Source organism: Sciurus carolinensis, chromosome 4 (assembly GCF_902686445.1).
Source record: "Sciurus carolinensis chromosome 4, mSciCar1.2, whole genome shotgun sequence".
Lineage (NCBI taxonomy): Eukaryota > Metazoa > Chordata > Mammalia > Rodentia > Sciuridae > Sciurus > Sciurus carolinensis.
In genome coordinates, this window is record NC_062216.1 from 133,286,174 (window position 1) to 133,309,574 (window position 23,401).

General features: G+C 35.6%; 1 protein-coding gene across 5 annotated transcripts in view; it reads right to left on the bottom strand.

The window, feature by feature from the left end:
- Positions 1-23,401, bottom strand: part of Kcnc2 (potassium voltage-gated channel subfamily C member 2) — a 186,769-nt gene that overhangs the window by 9,508 nt on the left and 153,860 nt on the right. For all 5 annotated transcript variants that reach the window (XR_007108118.1, XM_047547935.1, XM_047547937.1 and 2 more), the window contains exon 3: positions 401-1,328. Coding sequence is in view for 4 of the 5 variants with exons in the window: in XM_047547935.1 (XP_047403891.1) it covers positions 401-1,328 (928 nt within the window). In the remaining variant the exon portion in view is untranslated. The remainder of the gene's footprint in view (positions 1-400; positions 1,329-23,401) is intronic.

Here is a 23,401-nt window from a genome sequence, read left to right on the forward strand (position 1 = left end):
CTGAGACAAACACACCAAGCCAAACGATATGGAGAGCAACGTTTTGAGAATGAAGGATGAAAAATGGCCAATATCATACCATCACGTCGTGCAGAGAAACAAAGAAACATTGGCACGGAAGCAACAAACAGGCAAAAGAAAATATTGGCACCATCAGCAAAGGGCATTCCCACTAAAGCAAGAAAACTCTATAGACCAGCTATGTAGACTTCTCTTGGGGGGTTCATTTATAAAAGCTGCAGTCTAACTATCTACAGGCCTGACATAAACCCACATTTTATAAACGAATAGAACTGAAAACTCTTGAACATTTGCAGAAAATGAGAGCAATTAACTTCTGCCTAAGGGACATACTGGTCTATAAAGTATTTAATGACATGCATTTGAAATTGTGCCTTACCTGATCTGTTATGTTCCAGGAGTCGGTTGTCTTTGCCCAGACACGTGTCACTCTGTGTACTATTGCAGGCCACATTTAACTCTGTCTTGCAAAATGTCGGTGAGCTTGCCTGAGGGGCAGGAGGAATGTGCTTCTTTCTTTTCCTTGGAAGTTTCTGCTTCGCCATTGCCAAGGAGTAGTACATTCCAAAATTGTTGACAATGACAGGCACTGGCATGGCTATTGTCAGAACTCCAGCCAGAGCACACAAGGCTCCCACTAGCATCCCTGACCATGTTTGGGGGTACATATCCCCGTAGCCCAAGGTAGTCATGGTCACCACAGCCCACCAAAATCCAATGGGAATGTTTTTGAACTGCGTGTGCTCACTAGCTGAAGGGTCGTTAGGTTGAGCTCCCACTCTCTCGGCATAGTAGATCATGGTAGCAAATATCAAAACTCCTAGAGCCAGGAAGATTATCAGCAGCAAAAATTCATTAGTGCTAGCTCGAAGAGTGTGTCCAAGCACCCGCAGACCTACAAAATGGCGGGTGAGCTTGAAGATTCTCAGGATCCTCACAAACCTTACCACCCTGAGGAAGCCAAGGACATCTTTAGCAGCTTTGGATGACAGCCCACTGAGTCCCACCTCTAAGTAGAAGGGTAGGATTGCCACAAAGTCAATGATATTCAAGAGATTTTTGATGAACTCAAGTTTATTGGGTGAAAAGACAATACGGACTAAAAATTCGAAAGTGAACCACACCACACACACTCCTTCTACATATGTCAAGGCAGGATCCGTTTCAATTTCATACTGTAGAACAACACTTGTGCCATTGATGACTGGTTCTGTCTTGTTTTTAACAATATTGAAAGCTTCATGTGTCTCCAGGCAAAAGGTTGTGATTGAAACCAAGATGAAGAATAAAGAGGCAAAAGCAATAAACTGTAGAAGAAAAAGAAATAAAAGAAGAGTAAACTGAATCATAATATACTTTGATCCCTGTAAATAAAAACAAAAATCAGTGTATCCAGGGATTTCACTTAGATACTACTCAATTAAAGAAAAATATGTAGGCAACATTAATTTGAGTGTGCATGCACTGTTTCAAGTGTTTTCAGATTCTTTGGTGTTTTCCTTTATGCTGGAAAATAATATTCTGAAACATCTGCACAAAAAAATAAAACCTGTTAAGACAGCATAAAAGTTACTCTGAATGTATTTTAAAGAACAGCAGACTGAAAAAAGAAAGAGATTTAGACAATGGTTCCAGATATTGTTTGTGATCATAGAACTTGCCATATTTTAGATCAAGTTTTATACTAATAAATATAAGGTACGTCATTCACTGATGGAGATTTGGAAGTCACCCAAATTTAACTATAGTTTACTTATAAACCAAATGTTCTGGGTATGATGAGGAATAAGCATGAAAAAAAAAGGAGTATATGGTACCAATAAATTATATCAACTTAAGGTACAGACTTGTCCAATACAGTAAATCTTAGGAAGGAAAAGTAAGGAAACAAGACTGAAAGGAGAGAAACTGAATTAAGGAATGAATTAAAAGACATTTTTCTTCTGCTGAAGAAAAAGAACCTCGAAGTGTTAGAAAGTTGAAGATTTAAAAAAATTCAATTCTTTATTTCACGTCTTCAGTCAATATATTAATGGTCACATAATATATTAAGAGATATATATAAGATATTATATATATATTATAAGATATTATATATATAATATATAAGAGATCCCACTATATATATATATATATATAGTGGGTATATATATATATATATATATATATATATATTATAAGATATTATATATATATAATATTGAGAGATCCCACTTACAGTTCTGACCATGACCAGGCACTACTGAAAGACATTTACATGATTAATTTATATTAATCCACAACACGATTATTACCCCATTTTACATTTGAGAAATATCAAGCCTGGAGAGTTTAAGTCACTTTTCCTAGGTCATAAAATACAAAATGATAATCCTCAAAAACTAACCTGACAACATTACCACCAGATTCTGTACCCTTAACTTACCAAATTCTCACATGTAGAATACAAATATGTTGGAATTCATTTACTTATATATATCTGGGGGGTATGGGAGCTTGAACTCAGGGACACTCAACCACTGAGTCACATTCCAGTCCTATTTTTTACTTTATTTAGAGACAGGATCTCACTGAGTTGCTTAGCGTCTCACTTTTGCCGAGGCTGGCTTTGAACTCTCAATTCTCCTGCCTCAGTCTCTCAAGCCTCTGAGACTCCAGATGTGCACCACCATGACTGGTAACAAATTTCTAATATTTAAGAACTAAAACTGAGAAGCCCAGTTGTTATAATAAAAAAGATTACTGTAGCAGTGTTAGACGCTTTCAAAACAACTGGCAGATTTCTCTCATAATGTTCCCAGATTTAGCATGCTAAATGAACAACACACCATTACTTGAACATGTAAACAAATGAAGTACTCAGGAGAAGGAAACTGCCTGTCAAGTGGAGGGAGGTCTTTATTTGGAATTAATAAGGTGCATCCAAAACCCAGAGTGGCCCTCTAGCATCTACTCCTCAAGCAGGCCATTGAGAAGGGATGATCCAGGTTTTAAGAAGAGATGGAAACCACCTCCTTTTTTACCTGGTGGAGTTTCTATATGTGAGGTCTTTGCAAAAGGACTAAATAACCAGGACTGTGTTATCTGTCTTAAAGAACTACCCCAAATTTGGGAACTGTTGCTGTGTAGTGTGCCCATAGGTACATAAGTCTTACAATAGCACATGACTGTCATTTTCATGAATTTGACTTGCTTTCCCATGGACATTTTCCAACTGTCCTTTGTAGCCTTATGACCCAGTCATTAGCTTTTCCAGATGAATATGAGATAGTAAGTTTTCACTCAATTTTCTCTTTGTGCAAATAAATATATAGTTCTTCTGAAGTCAACTAGGTTGTAGGATTTAGTTATCACTAAGATTAGCATGAGAAAAGGTAACATCTTTTAGGAAAAGAATCAATTATCTTGGTCCATAAATTACTTCTTAAACTACTCCTAATTTTATCTATAAAATTAAGAGTCATATTGATTTCTGATTCAACCCAAAATCTTTTATTATTACAAATCTATAGACCCTTCCCACCAACACACTTCACAATTCCCCTTAGTCTTCAGCATTTCAGGCTAAACATCAAAAGTTTTAGTGTACAAATTCTACCTATGAGGCAGTTGGAGAGTATAAGACACCTAAACTGCAATTTTCTTTTATGCTTCTGTTGTATTTCAGACTATTTTATTCCACTAATTCTGTAGTCTCAAACTCTGCCTTCATTCTTATGGTGAAACTGAGAAATTCCCAACATTCTCTTTCAAAATCAATCTCAGTGTGCCTGCCCATATCCATACAACAGAAATAATTGTATAGTGCACATTGATACTTGTAAATATAAAACACTCAAACTTTTCTAATAAGAATTTTTTCCACATTTATTCTTTCAAAAAATGTGTTATCAGGTGCCTATGCCATGACACAATTCCTTCTTTTTAGGAACTCACGGTATTCCAGAGACACAGGTATGAAATTTATTAATCAACACAAAAGTTATTCAATTACAATTGTAATAAATGTGATGAAGAGAAAATGCAGGATACTTCAAAAGGACCAGAAATGGACTGTATTTAGCCTGAGGGGTCATTGAAACCTCTGACAAAATGTCTAAAAATTGAAATTTGAGGCATGAATAGAAGTCACCCTGTTGGAAAGGGAAGATTTGTATATCCCACTGTAGAAAATTTTAAAAAATGAAAAAATTCTGAGTTTTCTTATTCTACTTTCTCAATTCTGTGCCTGTAATACCACAAGAGCCACAGATTTTCTTCATATCTGCTGTATTGTATAGACTGTGATGTATTCATTCCAAACTAACGAGGAGACTCTGTCTTTTTAAAAGTTAATCCCTTTTCCTGAGGAAATTTTAATCTATCAGAATTCTTAACTGGGTCTTAAGTGAGGCTATAAGGTCACTTTAGAGAAGTTTAATTACTGGCAGTTGGGTTTTGTTGCACTATAGAATTCACGTGTCTTAAACTATTGTACCAGTCACATTGGTGGATACCTGAAAATAGTGAAGCCAGAATTAAAGATAGGTGGTTAGTGGAGAATAGGGAATCCAGTCCAATTGAGAAAATGAAAGCCGATCTGAGTCTAGGAAGTTGGAAACCACCATTGGGAGTTTGGAATGTTCATGTCTCCAGAGTCCTGGCCATTCCACTGACATCTCCCAGTCACTATACAGGATTGGGGGAAAGAAACAAGATAAGGGAGAAGAATGCAGGAGAAAAAAAGGAAACTTTAGATGTATAATAAGGACAAGACTTCCTAATCCACAGATTCCACCTTTGGGTTCCTATCCTCCACCCGGGGGAAGTCTGTTTTACTATCCTTTAATAAAGCTTCTTACTTCCTACTCTACGCTTGCCTTGGCATGTTTCTGTGGTGTTATACTTCAACATCTGAGGAAGCAGGATTCCTCAAGGTAACTGATAACTGGCAGTATCAATAGAAGGGAGCTATTTCAGTAGTTTCTAATTTAAAGCATTATACAAATGTAAGAACATATATGTGTGTGTGTGTGTGTGTGTGTGTGTGTGTATACTTTTTGAAAATATAGTTATCAATTCAATATGAACCTTTAGAACCTGATGTTTATGTTCACTAAAGCAGTCATTACATTGTCAGGAGGTCAACAGAATCTTAAGATACCACACTTTGAGATTGGAATATAAGTATCTTGATTCATCTTGTACTTGGAAATAATTTAAATTTTCTATGCTGGAAGAGGAAGGTGGTACAAAGCTTAGATTCATTGGAATACACCCAGAGAGTGTACACAAATGTGAATTCCTCACCCTCACATAAGATATCAGACCATCTTGTGTGAAGAGAGGGAATCTGTTTTAACAAGCTTGGGGGGTGGAGGGGCTGCTATGCATACCAAAGTTTGAAAACAACTTCTAGTGTGCTTTCCAGAAGATTGATAATACAAGTTATCAAATGCATTGGAAAAGGTTTCAAATTACAAGCAATCAAGAGAATCTTAAAAGAATCTTCCTGAAGTCTCCATAATAACTCTCTACTTCTTAAGAAATGTGATGTTTTATATATATGCTTATGTGTTCATGTGTATTTTGACCTATTTATGGTTTCTACACAAATGCTTTTTCTGAATAGCTTATAAATATATTCAATTGTAAGACACAAAACTTTAGAAACCAACAGTTGTCTGTTTTTGTAAGTCATTTGATACTTGCATTCATCAATATTTTTATTAGCATAAAGAACCAAATCATGTTTTTTAATTTGTATCATTTTCCTTGTTAATTGCTGTAGCCCCAGATATCTTCAGTTTTAAGTATTTGCAATTCTGTTGGAGAGTGATATCACTATAAAAGGAAAATAAAGAATATAAAAAAACAAATGTTGTTTGAGGAAAAGATAACATTACCTCAGAAGTAGATGATTGTTTGGATTAAATAAAAAACAGCTGGGTATGCATTTTTCTCTGTGTAAAAGCTAAGGATATCAGGCAGGATCAGAATGAGAAGGTTGTAAGAAATAATAAAAGTATGCTTCATAATAATAATATAGGAATTTGGAAGTTGGCCTCTATCAGCTTGAGAGCAGGAAATAGGGAAAGCAGTTAAGTTCGAAGAGAAGAAAGAGGGAAAGCTGTAAAAAGAAAGAGCAAGAACCCATAACGTGAAGTCAAGCAAGTAAGCAATTCCTCTATGTGTGCAGAAACTGAATTTTGGAGATTCAGCAGAGATTAATGAATTTTAAGGTAATGCTTTACTGTTATGCCTTTATCAAAAGCAGCTTGATGTTTACGATGCTTTAAGTAATGAAAGTATTGCATCAAGGGAGAGAAAAAAGAAGGAGAGGTCAACCATGGAAAGCAAGACACCCAGAGAGGTTTAAAAACATAGAAGAGATGTAAGAATGAAAAGCCATCAGAACAAATTTGGCCACCATGAGAATCCAGGGAGATTAACAACAACAACAACAAAAAAAAAACCACACACAGAGCCAGTGGAATGTATATAAACTTAGTTTATTAGCAACTTAGTTTGAGTATCAAATGAATGGGCCATCCTAGGAGATGTGAAGACCTGGAATTAGCCAGAGGCAAACACTTAGACTGCATTAGGACTCTGCACTTTATCTGAACTTAATTCTAAGTTTTTTGAATATAGAAAATGAATTCATTGTTTCTGGCTCACTGAATGGAGCTTTAAAAGGTAAACATGAGATTAGATTGACTTATACTAAGAAAAATAGCTAGGCACAGTGGCACACACCTATAATCCCAGCAGCTCTGGAGGCTGAGGGAGGAGGATTACAAGTTCAAAACCAGCCTCAGCAACTTAGTGAGATCATCTCAAAATAAAACATAAGAAAGGGCTGGGGATGTAGATCAGTGGTTAAATATCCCTGGGTTCAATCCTTGATACCAAAAAATAAAAAAGTTCAAAAAGAAAAACAGTGGGGGAAGGACTTTATTTCTTCCTCACCTAACTGATAAACCATTAATGACTGAATCAAGTTATATTTGATTTTTTCATCTCCTGCTCCCGGAAAAGTCATTACTATATAGTATGGCAGGAAAAGTGAATAGAAGGATGGAAGAATTAATGAAAAATAAGTAAATGAGGAGGAAAATTAAGTAAAGCATATTTTAGTCGGTATTAAAATGATGTGAACTACAAGGAAATTACAGAAATTAAATAATAAAGTATGAATGTTGAAGCAAAAATAGCAAAATTTATGAAAAAGCCAATAGAACTGGTTCATTGGTCAAAATGTTGCCATTAGTAGCTTCTACTCTTTCTGTTAAATATGTGTTATGGAGGAGTTGGAGTTAGGTAAGAATCACACTGACATGTTTTTCTTCCTTTTCCACTATAATAATACCACCAACTCCTAAAAGCATTAAATGAAAATGAAATTAAGTATGTTAAATAATTAGCATGTTAGAAAACAAGGTGTGTCATGTTGGCTGAATGCACAGATGTATCAGGCCAGGGTATTTCAGACTGGAAATATTCTGTTAAGAAATTGGCTGTCAGTCCAACAAGTAGGGACTTCTCTCTATAAGGCCTGTGTCCATGTTCAGCTCCAAAAACTGCCCCAAACTCTTCTCACCACATCCCCCCATTGGCAATCTGGGGAGGAAGTCCTCAGAGTCCATGTAGAATATTATATCAATCCATTCAAATGCAAATATTTAACTAGATTTCCAGGTATATACAATAGGCAGATAGAAAGTGGAGAAAAATGGATATAATTTTATTTTCCTTATAGAACTAAAGTCAATGAAACTGAGCTCTATAACCTACAAATGCCAATTTCTAAATCATATGAAAAGTTGATTAAGTATCTATTTTCTGTGCTCCTGTAGTCTAAGATCACTAATATTTTAGCAGTTTTTACACATTTTTGTTACTGATTCCACATGACCAGAAGTTACTCAAACATTTTATTCTCAGAACCAGGGACAGGGACTGACCAAAAGTTTAGTTCCTGTTGCACAAGTAATAAAGGAATATATTTTTAAATATGTTGATTGAGTATGCAAAATTTCCATTAGCCCCAACACAGAAAGTACCACCCACACCCGCCACCTCTCTCTCTTGTGTTTCTGTGTGTGTGTGTGTGTGTGTGTGTGTGTGTGTGTGTGGTGTGTTACTGGGCATTGAGCCAGGGACACTTTACCACTGAGATAATCCCCAGTTCTTTTTTTTTTTTTTGGGTGGGGAGTTACCAGGGACCGAACTCAGGTGCACTCAACCACTGAGTCACATCTCCAGCCCTGTTTTGTATTTTATTTAGAGACAACAGGGTCTCACTGAGTTGCTTAGTATCTCTCTTTTTCTGAGGCTGGCTTTGAACCCGTGATCTTCCTGCCTCAGCCTCCCTAGCTGCTGGGATTACAGGCATACATCATCACACCCATTCTCTTTTTTATTTATTCTTTTTAGTTATATGTAACATTAGAATACATATTAACATAGTCAAAAGCATGAAATACAATTTGCTCTAATTTGGTCTCCAGCACTTCTCACTTCCCTCCTTCTCCCTCCCCCTACTCTCTTCTCTCTACTCTATGAATTTTTCTGTAATTTATTTATAGATTTTTTAAAATCAGTATCTCATAGGTATACTTGATGTTGGGATTCACTGTTCTATGTTCATGTAAGTACATTTGAAAGTTCTGCCAGATTTATTCCATTGTTCTTCCCCTTCCTTGTGCCTCGTTCCTCCTTCTCGAGCCCATTTGACTACTGTACTGACTTTTCTATTTTAATGAAATCCCCTTTCCATTTTTCCCCTTTCTTTCTTTTTTTATGTCTCCCCCTTATTTTGGATTAGCTTCTTCTTCATATCAGAGAAAATATCTGACCTTTGATTTTTGAGAACTGGTTTATTTCACTTAGCATGACAGTCTCCAAATCCATCCATTTACCAGCAAATGCCATAATTTCATTCTTCTTTATGGCTAAGTAATACTCCATTGTGTATATGTACCACATTTTCTTTATCCATACATCTGTTGAAGGGCACCTATGTTGGCTCTTTAGCTTAGCTATTGCAAATTGTACTGCTATAAACATTGATGTGACTGCATAACTGTTATATGCTGGTTTTAAATCTTTTGGATAGATACCAAGGAGTGGGATATCTGGGTCATATGGTAGTTCTATTCCTAATTTTATGAGGAACTGCACACTGTTTCCCAGAATGGTTGCATTAATTTGCAGACCCACCAACAATGTATAAATGTATCTTTTCTCCCACAAACTTACCAACATTTATTATTATTGGTATTCTTATAATTACCATTCTGATTCGAGTGTGATGAAATCTCAATGTAGTTTTGATTTGCATTTCCCTAATTGCTAGAGATATTGAGTATTTTTCATATATTTGTTGACCATTCGTATTTCTTCTCTTAAGAAATATCTGTCCCCAATTCATTTTGAGTCAGAATCTTGATAGGTTTCTGACAGTCTCATGAAATTGATGAGGATGGCCTGGAACTTGCAATCCTCCTACCTCAGCACCAAGGTGGCTGGGATTAACAGTCATGTACCACCGCACCAGGCCCAGAATCTGTCCTTGAAAAGTCACTTCATCCTCCTATTAATTCATGATCAGAAACCTATACCACCAACCTTAAAGGGTTAAAAATGAAGAAAAATGAAACTCACCTCCATTTTGTTAATTACAGTCAATGAGACAACTTAATATTTGAAAATTAACATTATTGGAAGATATTTAGAGAGTTACTTAAAACACATACTATTGAATTTCCACTTGCATAATTCCACATAAGTTCATCTATTTTTAGTTTGTATTCTAAGGACGTTATACATTTTCCAAATTGGAATGCCTCATTCCTATCATGCTCATGCAGTTTTTCTTTCATTGTGTGTGTGTGTGTGTGTGTGTGTGTGTGTGTGTGTTGCTAGGAATGAAATGCAGGGCCTTGAATGTGCCAGGCAAGTGCTCTTCCACTGAGCTATAACCTCTATCCTCTGATTTTCCCTCTTAAATAATGAAATAGAGAGATGAGAAGAAGAGTAAGAACTTCCAATACTCAAGTATCTGAGGCTAATGCAACTCCGTGATTCAAAATTTCCACTTCTAGAAATTTACTATGATAAAATATTTATGTAAAAATACAAGAATAGATGTAGAAGGATATACAATGAAGCATTATTTGTACCTTAGAAAATATAAATGTCCATGAATCGATCACCTATACATAATGTGGCATTAGAAAAAAGAGGTAGCTCTGCATGTATGGATATGGGATGATCTCCAAGGAATCACCTTAAAGACAAATGGCTGTGATACAGCAATATGCAAGGTCTGATCCCAAATCTTTCTTAATGAACAACTAAGGGAACAAATGGACAGAAACACTATATTCTTAGCAGTGCTTATTTCTGAATGCAAGAATGTCATTGGATGGGTGTTCTTAATGAAGAATCCTATCTGCAAAGGAATTTTCTACAAAAAATTTAAATCATGTATTATATCATGTATTGTAAGTTAATTTTTTTAAAAAAATTCATAAAAAATAATGACCAAGTGTGGATTAAACTTGGATCAGTCTGAAAGGTCATTAAGCTGCTTTTATTAGTCCACAGAAATTATTCATCAGAAATTTTTCATTTTTCTTCCATCCTACGGTATCTTGAACTTAGCAGATGCTCTTAATTGTGTACATATTTGAGACTCAGACACTAACCTTGACATAATTAACAGGAGTGTGGTTTTGTTCGCAGAATTGTGGTCTCTAGAGAAACAAAGAAACAAACAGAAAATCTCTTTCATTAGGAAATGTGTCCTCAAGGGCCCCCAAGCAGGAACAACTAGAGACCAGTGTTCACTGCTTCTGTGCAGAGTTGACAGTTACTCAAGCTTCCTCTGAGGCTGGCAAAAACAAGTTTTCTTCACCCAAGACTTTTATAATTTAAGAGTAGATCCACAGATTTTACTGCATTTGTGGCACTGAATTAGATTAAAGGAAACTGATCATTCTGCAGTGGAGTCAGTACATAAAATTACCAAGTTAAATCAATACAGAAGATAAGTTGTCAGGTATCTACACATAAACTTGTGTGTGCATATAACACATGCAATTTTTATACATATTTATAAAAGCATTTACATGTATGGATATATATAGTATATGCACACATAGTTTATATACAGACATTCATACATTATAGAGATAAATGTAGAAATTGATATGAGTGATATAACATTCACTTCTCAAATCAAGAAAATGCACCTAAAATTTACTTTTGACTGCTGATGTTTATGTGATCCCTGATAAATATCTGTCAGTCTATTTTTTTAATATTATATTCAACATAAATATATCACACTCTTCCTATATTTTTATTTCTAGGCCACAGACTGACTTAACTTAAATTGTCATTGTTTAGAGTTAAGGTCTATCCACTCCTACCCAAGTGTGATTTTCTGGGATAGAGGCAAGACAGATTTGCATATATTATTGTATTATCACAATGAATTATGATATACAAAATTAGTTAACCAGAATTAAAAGTCATGAATTGTTAAGACACAGCACCATTTTACCTCACTAAGTTTCATGGTGAAATTTAGAGGGTTTTTGTAACTAATCTATTTCATGAAAATATTTTTATTATTGTTCTATTAAATTGAAGAAAAATCCCACCCTTCTCAGTCATAGGAACAATAGTAATTTCATAACATATTCTATGATAATTTCATGACAAGAGCCAGATTTTTAATTCCTAAATCATAACTACTAAAAACGTACTCCTTAATTTCCATCTTTTAGAAATTCAATGTAAATTTATGTTTAAATGATTTGTCATGGGATGATAGGACCTATTTCACCATTATCTTGGGTTAGATGGTCACCTTATTATACCCCACCTGCCATGAGTCCCAGTGTGTCTTTCTTGAGACTATAAATCAATTCAAGAATACCACTTTCACTTAATGGAAGGTCAAGGACGCAAAGGGAGGACAAAGTTGAAGTTAAAGTTAGGTGACTAGTTGACAAGTCCCTGCCAAAGAGAAGCTCTAACTCTAATAAATTGTTCCTTTCAGCACTGTGGTACTGTGGCCAAGCACACCCTACACAGTGCCACCTTTGCTAGTCCATGTCCCTGTACAACAGAGTGTTCAAAGTTTCAGTTTCAAACATTACTGTTCTCTTTTTTCATATCTCCTTGTTCAGTAATCCTTTCTACAAATAAAATATTTCACTCAGTTAACTGAGTCCTACCCAACCAGACACAGCCATAGCTTTCACAGAGCCCCACAATTACATATTTAAGTTAGTGCTTTAGACATCCTCTTCCTAAAGATCGTGTTTTCTGTAGTGGATATTTACTCCTTTTGCCAGTCAGCCTAGGTTAGGACCCCTCCAGTTCCCTCTGCTCCACTCCTGCAGGTATCCTTTTCATATAGGAGGGTCATTGACATTTGAGTCTTAGTTCATCCTCTGCCTCAAGTTCTTGGGCACATTTGCAAATAGTTGTATATTCTTCCTAGAGGATATAGGTAAATTCGCTTTACAACACACAAATAAACAAACAAAAAATAAACACACAAATAATAAAGTTCCTGCCTGCTGAAACTATTATTTGGTTGCAAGAAACGGAAAACCCCTACATAACAATTGGAGAGGATTGATTGGTGAATGTGATTAGAGATCAAAAGGACAGGACTTAATGTTGCTTGTATTGGCAATTTAAGTTTATCAACAGATATCACATTGCAGTCTGGGGACTCATAACGAGCCTGAGATCTTTAGTGGGGTCCATAAAGTCAAAGCTAGCTTTGTAGTAATACTAAAATATTTTTGCCTTTTCTCCCCTATTGCTTCGCAAGGTTACGATGGAGTTTGTTCAAGTCTACACAGCACATGGTGAAAATGTGAAACTAGATAAGATAGTCCATTCCTCCTCTATTAAGTCAGGCATGAAAAAGATATGCAAAAATGTTAAACAATGCCACTTTACTCGTTTTACTTTTTCTCTTTTTGAATTTTTTTATCTTTATAAACTTTGTCATTTTTTTTTCATTGAAAATGTTTGCTCATATTACTGGATAATCTCCCAGTCCAGGAAAATAGATGTCTCCTAGTACTATTATGTGTAACTAATAGGGCCAACTAATGACTCTATCCAAGGTCTCCAAGGTGATCCTGAACACTAGGTTAAAAAATAAACCAGGCATTTACCATCTTAATAATTTTTTAAATATCATGAGTGAAGTGATCTCTAATCTAAGGAATTCTCAGTATTCAGAGAAATATGGAATAAGCAGAAATAGCTAACCCATTGCTTAAATTTATCAAAATATTTTGAGTTCATCTACATCCTTGAATCCGACTGTATCAATGTATCCATAATCCAAACATCAATCTCCAGTTTACACCTATTTTTTGTGGTTTATAATCATAATTTAATCCACAAGACTCTTCTTCAGTCTCAAGTGATCAGTATTATAAAGAAAAACAAAACAGGAACTTTCACATTTTACTATTAAAATTCTCAGGAGAACTTTAAATCACATTTGTCTAATATACTGTTCAAATGAACTCTTCTTACTCCATTATTGTAAGTTAATTTTTTATGTAATATTTTTATGTATTTTATGAAATACAATTTATGTATTTCTATTGTTTTGAATAATTTGAATGATAACAATTTTTCTTCCTCAATACTTCCATTTGTTCAGTGAATCCTGTAGATTATCAGCCTCTAAATATTTCTAGTACTTTTCTCCCTTCTCTCCATTCTCAGTGCCAAAGGCTTTAACTTCTTTATGTGGACCTCACCTACCTTCCTCATGAATACCACCATCCGCTTGATGTATTGGACTTTCTAAGTCATGTGACTGCAGTTTCGTTCATCTGCAATACATGGTTTTCCTTTGTATGACTGGCAAAGAACTATGTAGTATTCAGAAATCACTTGGTCTTTGAAAATAATACCTGAAACTGAGGCAATGTTAAGCACTTTCTTGTTAATTCCTTATTCATATATTTACTATAGCACTTTCTTCACTTGTATAATATTTTATTTTCCGCTTGTTTCAGTAGCAGTTTCTAATTTGTGTTTTATGTTAATGGTATTGAGCTAAGGCTTAGTAAATATTAAGAAGCAATGGCAAAGACTGGAACCCACATCGAGCACACAATTTAAATCATTTTCGGTTCATTGATTCTTAACCATCCACTCCTCCAAGTGGATTTTTAAGAAGGCTCCTAAAAACAGACAAAATAGAATGAGAAAATAGTATACATTACAAAGAAAAACATGATGTACTGCAAGTAAGGAATAATTATTGTGTATGTGACAGGAGCAGGGCAATATTAGAGAAATAAAGAGTCCTTCAAGGAGGAGGGATTAACAGTGTCAAAATACACAGAGCGCAGGTAGATGACAGTGTCGATTGGGTAGATATGTAGGCCATCCTTAGTTTTCTTTATTGAAGCATTTTTGGTAAAGAAATAACAGCAAATATAAATCTGAAAAGATTAACAAACTAGTTGATGCTGAGAGGTATCACACACACACACACACACACACACACACACACACACACATTTCTGGATTCACAGGGTTTAAATTGGCTTCATCCACAGAGGTGATTGCAAATCATTACAACATTTTAATTTTTATTCTGTTATAAAAATAAATAAAATGCACTAATTCTAGCAAACCTAAACAGCTGCTCAGGTAATAACAACTCCAGATCATATTTTTGAAACAGTAAAGGTAAGAGCTCAGTGTGAATGCTAATACCAAATGTTCCTGGATGCTCTTACTGAAATTCTCTAAATCACACTCAATTTCATCCCTAACCAATCAGCAGGTCATAGTAGCTATGTGATTGGTTATTATTGTTTTTAACCAGTCTACCCCCAAAATCTAACTGGCGATCTGTTTTCCTAAGAGGCTTCAGAACAGTAAGAACTTCAGGGGTATACCATTGAGAGCTGTTCTGTAGGATAAATAAGTGAAAATAAACTAGTAATAGCTTCAAGATGTTAGTAGCAATACTACCTTGAAATGAGAAAGGTGGCGACCTTAAAAGATAAGGTGTATTTTTTTCTTGTAAAAATAACAATATCAACATATAAAATATCATGCTTCTGTGCTAAAGATTCATTTTCATTTTTTTAATCCTACCAACATGTTACATAGTACATTCTAGTATCCCAAGTATCCCATCTTACAAGGAACCAAACTCAAGTTAACAGACAAGGATCAAACCCTTCAGCTTTATAACATCATGTTTGTTCTCTGAATGTGCCCTTTGGTTGTTGCTGCTTTTGGGAGACAGTGTCTCACCATGTTGTTGGGGCCAGTCTCAAACTCAAGATCCTCCTGCCTCAGCCTCCCAAATCACTGGGATTACAGACATGTACCACTGTACGGGGGTTTGAATGTGCTTCTTATTTTTCTTGTTTTTATTTATTTACTTATTACTAAGGATTGAACCCAGGGACCCTATCACTGACCTATATCTCCAACCCGTTCTATTCTTTTATTTTGAGATAGGGTCCCACTAAATTGCTGAGGCTGGTCTTACACTTGCAAGGCTCCTGCCTCAGCCTCCTGAGCAGCTGGAATTACAACCATGTGACACCATGCCCAGTTGTGCCTTCTTTCTTTCTCTTTCTTTCTTTCTTTCTTTCTTTCTTTCTTTCTTTCTTTCCTTTTTCTTTCTTTCTTCTCTTTCTTTTTCTCTCTTTCTTTCACAAGAATTTTCAGCTCTATTGAACGCAAAGACTTAGAACAGAAATACTAGAACGTTCCTACAAATAGTATTTTATTCACATACATAACTGCTAACACATTTACGCACATGCAAAACTTTGATCACCGATAATGCAAGAGAAATAAAACCAAAAGAATGAAATTCCTAGACCTTTAGTTCTCATTTGGCTTATGGATTTTTTATTTATAGTGCTTTTCAAATGGTATAATAACCAAATGCTAATTCTACATAAGCAAAGAAAACGAAGCAGATGGAGATCAGGCTAAACAAGTTGTGTGTTCGTTATTTGGATAAAACTATACATTTTGGAACTAAAGCATCTAGAAAATTGTATAACTTGCATGAATGGACAAGTATGAGTTTGGTTCCTCTTTTCCTTTTATATATTTCTTTTTTAAGCTCTACTTTTTAGTTAGAGAAAGAGTGGATGTTTTCATAGATTATTTAGCTCATTTCAGAGCTTTCAGAGCAAGGCTTATAGGACTTGCCCTTGATATAGAGACAACAGAAGGAAAACTGTTGAATATTTAATAAAGCTAGAAAATACTACATTTAATATTCTCTTGAGCTTACACAGTGCTGACTGAGAAGGAAACCCAAGTGTCTCTTTCACATGTAGTATCATAACAATGCTGTCAGTAAATCATTCTCTAAAATGACATCCACAACTTGAATGACTACATTCTAAAATCAAAATTTTTCATTTAAAAAAAATGCTGATAGCTCTTGATTATTTTAGGAAAAGATGACCATGAATTATGTTTTAGTGTTTCATTCACGTTCTTTTCTAAACACTTAATTTCTTCATTTTAAAATTCCAACAGTTTTGGCAACAGCTAGAATCTTATCTAGGCTTTGTTTTATCTCATTCTACTTTGTCATTTTTGTTTTATTTTGTTTGGATAAAAGACAAACTTTAGAAATACTAAGAAAATTATTCATCTAAAAATCTTTAATAGTTATTGTACATAACATACAATGTGCTATGTTGGATTTGGTTCTGCAAAAACTCCTTTAAATAGAGTAATCTTTTAGAAAGATCAGGACTGGAGAAGGGACCCACATATGTAAAACATCCTTCTCAAAGGTTACCTTCATTTACTAAATTTTAAAATATCCTCTAAGATTTTATTTTCTATTTTATAAATTTCTTTATAGACCATGGAAACATGCAATTTAATTCAATAAATATTTCTTGTTCAATTATCAAATTGAAGATTCTCTGCTTTGAGATTCTGGAGAAACCAAGATGAGTTCCTGTGTATAAGAAATATATAATCTAGTTGGGGAGAACAAAATTGAGAAATGCCTCATATAAAGATAGAACACAGTCTATTCAATAAGAGAAAAAGGCTTGAAAGTTCACCGTCAGTTCACCTCAGCCTGTTCCATTCACAGTTCTCCATATAAGGCATTTAGCTCTTGAGGTCATCAATTGCAACTCCATCACCATATCCAGGGTATAGATGCTATCTTTATGCTCATGCTATCAAAATTAGCAAGTGCTGAGGTTCCTTCCATTTAAGCGATTGATCAACTACCAGGATACTGCATTCTAATTTTTTTTCACATTTCTCTAAGCAATATTTCTCAATTTCCTTTCCTGAGTCCCCTCCCTCATTGATCTCCAAATTCTCCAATAGCACAGAACTTGTGTCCAGATCCTCTCTCTGTCTAGGGAACTGTTACAGTTCGAGTATTAACACCTACACCTACTTGTGTGTGATTCCAAGTTTGGATTTCCAGCCTGACCTCCCTGAGCTCGAGACTGCTTCTTTGCTCAGTTGCTTTATTGTTGTTGTCATAAGGATGAGACGTCAAATAGATTTACCAAACAATTTTTTGAATTTTTGTTTCTTCCCAAATTTGTCCTTCCCTTCAGCCTCCCTCTCTCAGTAAATAAAATCTGTTACTCAAACCAAAACAGAGAGGTCATCTGAATGACGCCCTTTTCCTCCCTCCATTAAATGTGTCTAATTCATTAATCCACCTGAGTGTAGGGGACAATCATTTCTTTAGGCAATTGCCATAGTCACCTAATTAGTCTTCATTTCTGTGCTTTTGAGGTTATGGTAGTTATATATTAGTCTGTAAATATTCTCACAAAACTTAACCTGAAATAACAAATAATTATTATCCCAATTTTCATATCAGTGAGAATGGGTGGGTCTGGTTTAGGGCCTCTTCTGAAGTTACAATAAAGATTTTGGCCAGTTCCGTTAGTCATCTGAAGACTGAATTGGGACCATTGGGTCTACTTCCACTGTAGCTTGCTCACACTGTTAGTAAAATTCAATTCCTTAATGGTTATTGGGAGAAAGCCTTCGTTCCTGGTCATATACACATTTCCTTTGGACTCTGTATTACTCAGAGTTCTCCAGAGAAATAGAATCAGATATATATTAACTTTCTTAATTAAAAAAAGTTGAGAAGGCCCATGACTTGCCTTCTGTAAACTGCAGGTATAGGAAATCCAGTGGTATAGTATTCCAGTTGGGTCTGAAGGACTAAGGACTATGAGAACAAACAGACGGAGAAATAGATGTCCCAGTTCAACAGTCAGGTGGAGAGTAAATTCAACTTTCACCAACTTCTTTTCTCTATTCAGGCTCTTGAAGTACTGAATGATACCCACCCATATTCCAAAGGGCCTTCCTTTATACACAATGCACCAATTCAAATGCTAACCTCTTCCAGAAATATCCTCAAAAACACAACCGAAAATAATGTTTGACCAAATAGCTGGGCATTCAGTGGCCCAGTCAAGTTGACTCCTAAAAATAACCATTACAGACCCATTGAGTGTCTTTACAACATTACCACATGACAGCTGCTCTCCTCAGAGTAAGGGATTCAAGAAAGAGAACAAGGAAGAGGATAATACTTTTTATGGCCTAGCTTCAGAAGTTAGTAGCTCCATCACTTCATCATATTCTATTTATAAGCAATAAATGACTAAGTCCAGTCCACATGGAAACAGGGTGAACTAAATTCTACTTCTTAAAGGAATAAATACCAACAAAGAAATATATTTTGCATGTTTATGTTCTTAATTGACAGATAAAATTGCATGTACAAAGTGATGTTTTGAAGTATGTATACATTATTAAATGTCTAAATCTAGCTAGTTAACCTGTGTTACATCACAGTTATCATTTTTGTAGGGAAAGGAATGAACCAGACATAGATATAAATGCTCACGATTTCATCATATGTGGAACCTAAGACTGTTGATCCTGTGGAAGTATAGTGGTGGTTACCAGGAACTAGTGCAGTTGACCATGGTAGGTAGGGTGGTATTGACAAAAGGATTAAATTCAGTTGAACAGGAGGAATAAGCTCAAGAACTCTATTGTACAACATGGCTACTATAGTTAATAATACAACTGACCCTTGAACAACATGGAAGTTAGAACCACTGACCCTTATACCATTAAAATTCCACATATAACTTTTTAAAAATCATTTAAAGCATTTATTACCAGGTGCATGAAATTCATAGACTTTGCTTGAAAAAGTCAAGTTGTAAACTTTTATTACAAATTAAAAAATGAAGTTCCTAGCAATCTCAACTTGACCAGATATGGAACAACTTTACAATATATAAGTTGTACTGAGAAAATAAAGGTTTTTATTTTTTCATAACACATTTGTTGCTGCCCAAAAGAGATATCTTTAAGTGAATAAAATTTAAAACCACACACTGTATAGAAAGTGCTAACAGTTTAAAGGACGAAAAGCAAACACATGGGATCTTCAGCTGTAATCATTTGTTTATTTCCTGTTGCTGGAATTTCGCATTTATTTCTTGTGGTTAGATGACCACAGGATGGTGGAGATGGTATGCCTATGTCCACTCAGCACCTCTCTTTCTGTTCAGCCTAAAATGGGTGCATTCTCAGCTGGCGGACTAGTTGCTTTTGTCTCTTTGCCATCTTGTGATCAGGGTTTTGCGCATGTCTGTGTTGGTAACTGAAGTTGCCAGGATAAAGATGTTGCAGTGGTTGCTGACCCGAGTCTCATCTCCTGTGCGTTCCTTCTCCTCCTCATTGCCCTCCTCTCTAGGATCTCTTTACTCTGGAGGGCCACCCACACTACATGTTCTGTCTCACTGGTCACCTTGTTTTCCTGCACCCAGGTTGTTAGCACTCTCCAGCACTTCTCCCTGCACAGGAGGGTTAGAATACTGTGGTCAAGGACCACAGGGTCTCTAGATGTAGTAAGGTGGGAACACTTGCTTGAGGCAGGACCAGTGTTGTTAGGCCTGGCCTTTGGGATGTTCTCCGATCCCTCAGTCTTCTTCACGCTCTCACTGGTAATTCTCTCCCTGGTAATTCTCTCACTGATAATTTCCTACAACATGGAAGTGTTCATAATGGTTACTGTCTACTCCTTGTTTACTGCTTTGAACTGGAACCCCTACAGGGACTATAAGATTTGCTGCACTCATACCCTTTTCTTGGAACTTTAGTAACAACAAATGCCACCACCTCTCCATCTTGATTCTAAAGATACTTCCTGGAGTTGTTCTTTATGGCAGTTGGATGTACATATCCTTGGGTCATTCTGATGATGAAAAGGTATCTGCTTCATACACTGAGCCATTTGGCAGTTCCCAAAATCCTGTCGTGCCTGAGTGAAGGTGTAGCCTCCCAAGTCACTCATCCCTGGGTCACTGTTCATGGTGCTAGACTTAACATGGGCAGCATTGAGGGCATCTGCTGTGTCTCCACCTCGCTGTCCATGGTCACAATGATGGTGAAGGAGAAGCCTGCAGGGACTGTGGTTCCTCCACAGTCTGGTGGAAATAAGGCCTGTGGCAGTGGTAGGGCTCCTCAGGGCTCTCTAGGACCTACTTTCCATTTCCTCTACCAATCGAATTTTGTGTTTAACTTTTGAGTACCCAAAATCTTAGCTGCTATTAACTGGAAATCTTACCAATAACAGAAACAGTTGATTAACACATTTTGTATCCTATGCCTTCTATGAAGTGAACAGTTCATGAGAACCAGAAGATGTCACTGGACTGTGACATACAGTTTCCTGGAGAGCCAAACGGCTCACAGGGAGTATCACCACTTGGCATTTTAAGTGGGTACTTGCAACACCTGAGCTCACTGCAATAGCAACAGAAGGTGACTATGAGAGTATCAGTATGATATAAGCTACAGCTAATCTTATGTGTTATGATTTAATTCTGCATGTTTATATTGTTTACATTTTTCTTGACTGTAAGTGGTGCCAAGTATGGTCTGTGTTCATGTTCATGAGTTTTGATAAATTTTATCTGATAGATTTGTGTATATTTAGTGGAAGTAAATGATATTTTGTGCATCTATGACATACTTAACTTTTTCATATTTTTCCAATGTTTCTAGGCTACCTAGTGAGTTTTTTCCAAATTGTTTCAAATAAAAAAAAATCTGCATGTAAGTGGATCTGCACATTTTTTTAAATCCGTAATATTCAAACATCAATTGTTTATTGTAGTCTTGAAAAATACTAAGAAAATGGATGTTAGGGAAATATTTTAAAATAAGTCTTCCTTGGCCTAGAGTGCAGGGAAATAACTCCAAATGCAGAGTGGCAGGTGACAAAGTGTAATGATGGGGTCAAGCTAGTGGACAAATTCACTTCAGAAATTATGAATTTATAAGGATATTAATGAAGAGAATAACATCCAAAAGAAATATAGGTGAAAAAGACTCATATTACCAAAAAAGAATGGAGGAGATTCAGAAATTCTTGGGTAATTTACAATGAGAAAAGGCCTGAATGGACAGACTACTGGAACAAACTTCAGTTCAAATGAGGAAAGTTTCAGAACAGGGGCATGAACTTAGCAGCCAACAAAATGAAGATTTAGCTCTTTTCAAGGAATACTAAAAGGAGTCACCTCTAAGTAAAAGCAATTTCAGTAAACATTATGTTTCACTTAGGCAAGGAAGTGGAAAATGATAGGAAAATAAACTATAATCTGAAAGTATTAGTCTGTTTAAAATTCCATAACAGAATACCACTGTTTCAACCAAAAAAAAAAAAAACTAGAAATCTGTGTTTTTACTCTTCTGGAAAGTGAAAGTACAAGATCCATGTGCTGATAGTGTTGGTATCTGGCAAGGTCTCTCTTCCTGGTTTGCAGATAGCTAGCTACTTTCTCTCTGTGTCTTCTCACTTCTCCTTGGTATGTACACTTGAAATCTCTCCCTCTTCCTGTTGGACAGCAGTCCTATTCTATCAGTGCCCTACCTTTGAGACCTCATTAAATCTTATCTCCATCCTTAAAAGCCTTATCTCCAAATATAATCACATTGGAGTTAGGGTTTTAACATTTAAATTTTGTAATGTGACACGATTTAGTCTGTAACACTGGATTATTTAACTTTCAGTATAACACAGTTTGGGGGTTCCATGGGACCAAGAGAAAAAAGAGAAGAACATGATGTCCTAGACTGTTGTAATCACAGCAAATAGAAGAGACTATTAAGAGGGTGCAGACATTGAGTGGGGGAAATGACCTGAAAGGGAAGGCAGAGTCAGAATCAGAAGTGGAGTAGTTGAGGAACAGTGGAGTGTTGGCATATAAGTAATGAATGTGGAAGGCAATGCAATTTAATGGAGAAAACTCTGGGTTGATTATTAAGAGAAATCGAACATTGGAAGTCATTCAATTTTCAACTTATATATTGTGTCTTGGAATGAATTGGTGCCAAATAATTAAGACCTCCCAGGGTAACTCCCTGCCTTATCTAACCCTGAAAGGTCAATTACTTTACACATAAAAACAATTTTCAACACCAGGAATGAGAAGCAGAATTTCTAGGTGTGTGTTAGCAATGGGCTGAGGGTAATGGTGGAGCAGACTTAAATAGAAAAAGTTTAGTAAAGAAGGCAGATGGTAGATGTGATTTTGTGAACTAGAATACCTCAAACACTGCATTAAATAATAATCATTGTCAGGTTGGTAGTAAATAAAATGATCAGGATCCTTAATTTTCTTATTATACATTTCATCAGCAGAACAAGCACATGGGCCAGAGACAAGATAAATTCTTTCATAATTTATAAAGAACATGTTTGGGCAGGTGAGAAGCAGATGAGAAAAACGAGTTTCAAAGGCAGGACTGGTCAAGTATGCCTACACATCCTTAGCCTGCCAATGTGTTAAATTTCACAATAAATATTATCTTTTCTCAGCAAATTATTCGCCTCCACTTAGATGAATGTTAAACTTTACAACAAAATATTAGATCATTTTCACTTTCTTGGTGTTACAAAACTGACTTGTTAAAAATTGGTAACTAAAATGGGGATACAAAGAAAATATCCTATCTGGTTTAAAATTCTGATTTTGTTCCTATAACCATACCAAACTCAGATATCTGAATACTAGAAACTGAAGTTGATAAATAGTTCGCATAATCTTTGTTAAATTCTGTTTTGAAACAACTTTCCTTGGCCCCTTTCTTCCTTTCTTTCTCACTATACCAGTTGAAGCTGCTATAATATGAAGTCCACTAGACTAAAATTCTAGAGCAAAAAGATGAGATTTTAAATAAATATTATGATCTTCCTAAAACATCTTTTATCTTTCATTCTACAGGTCTATTTTGTCAATATGACTGTTTTAATAAGGCA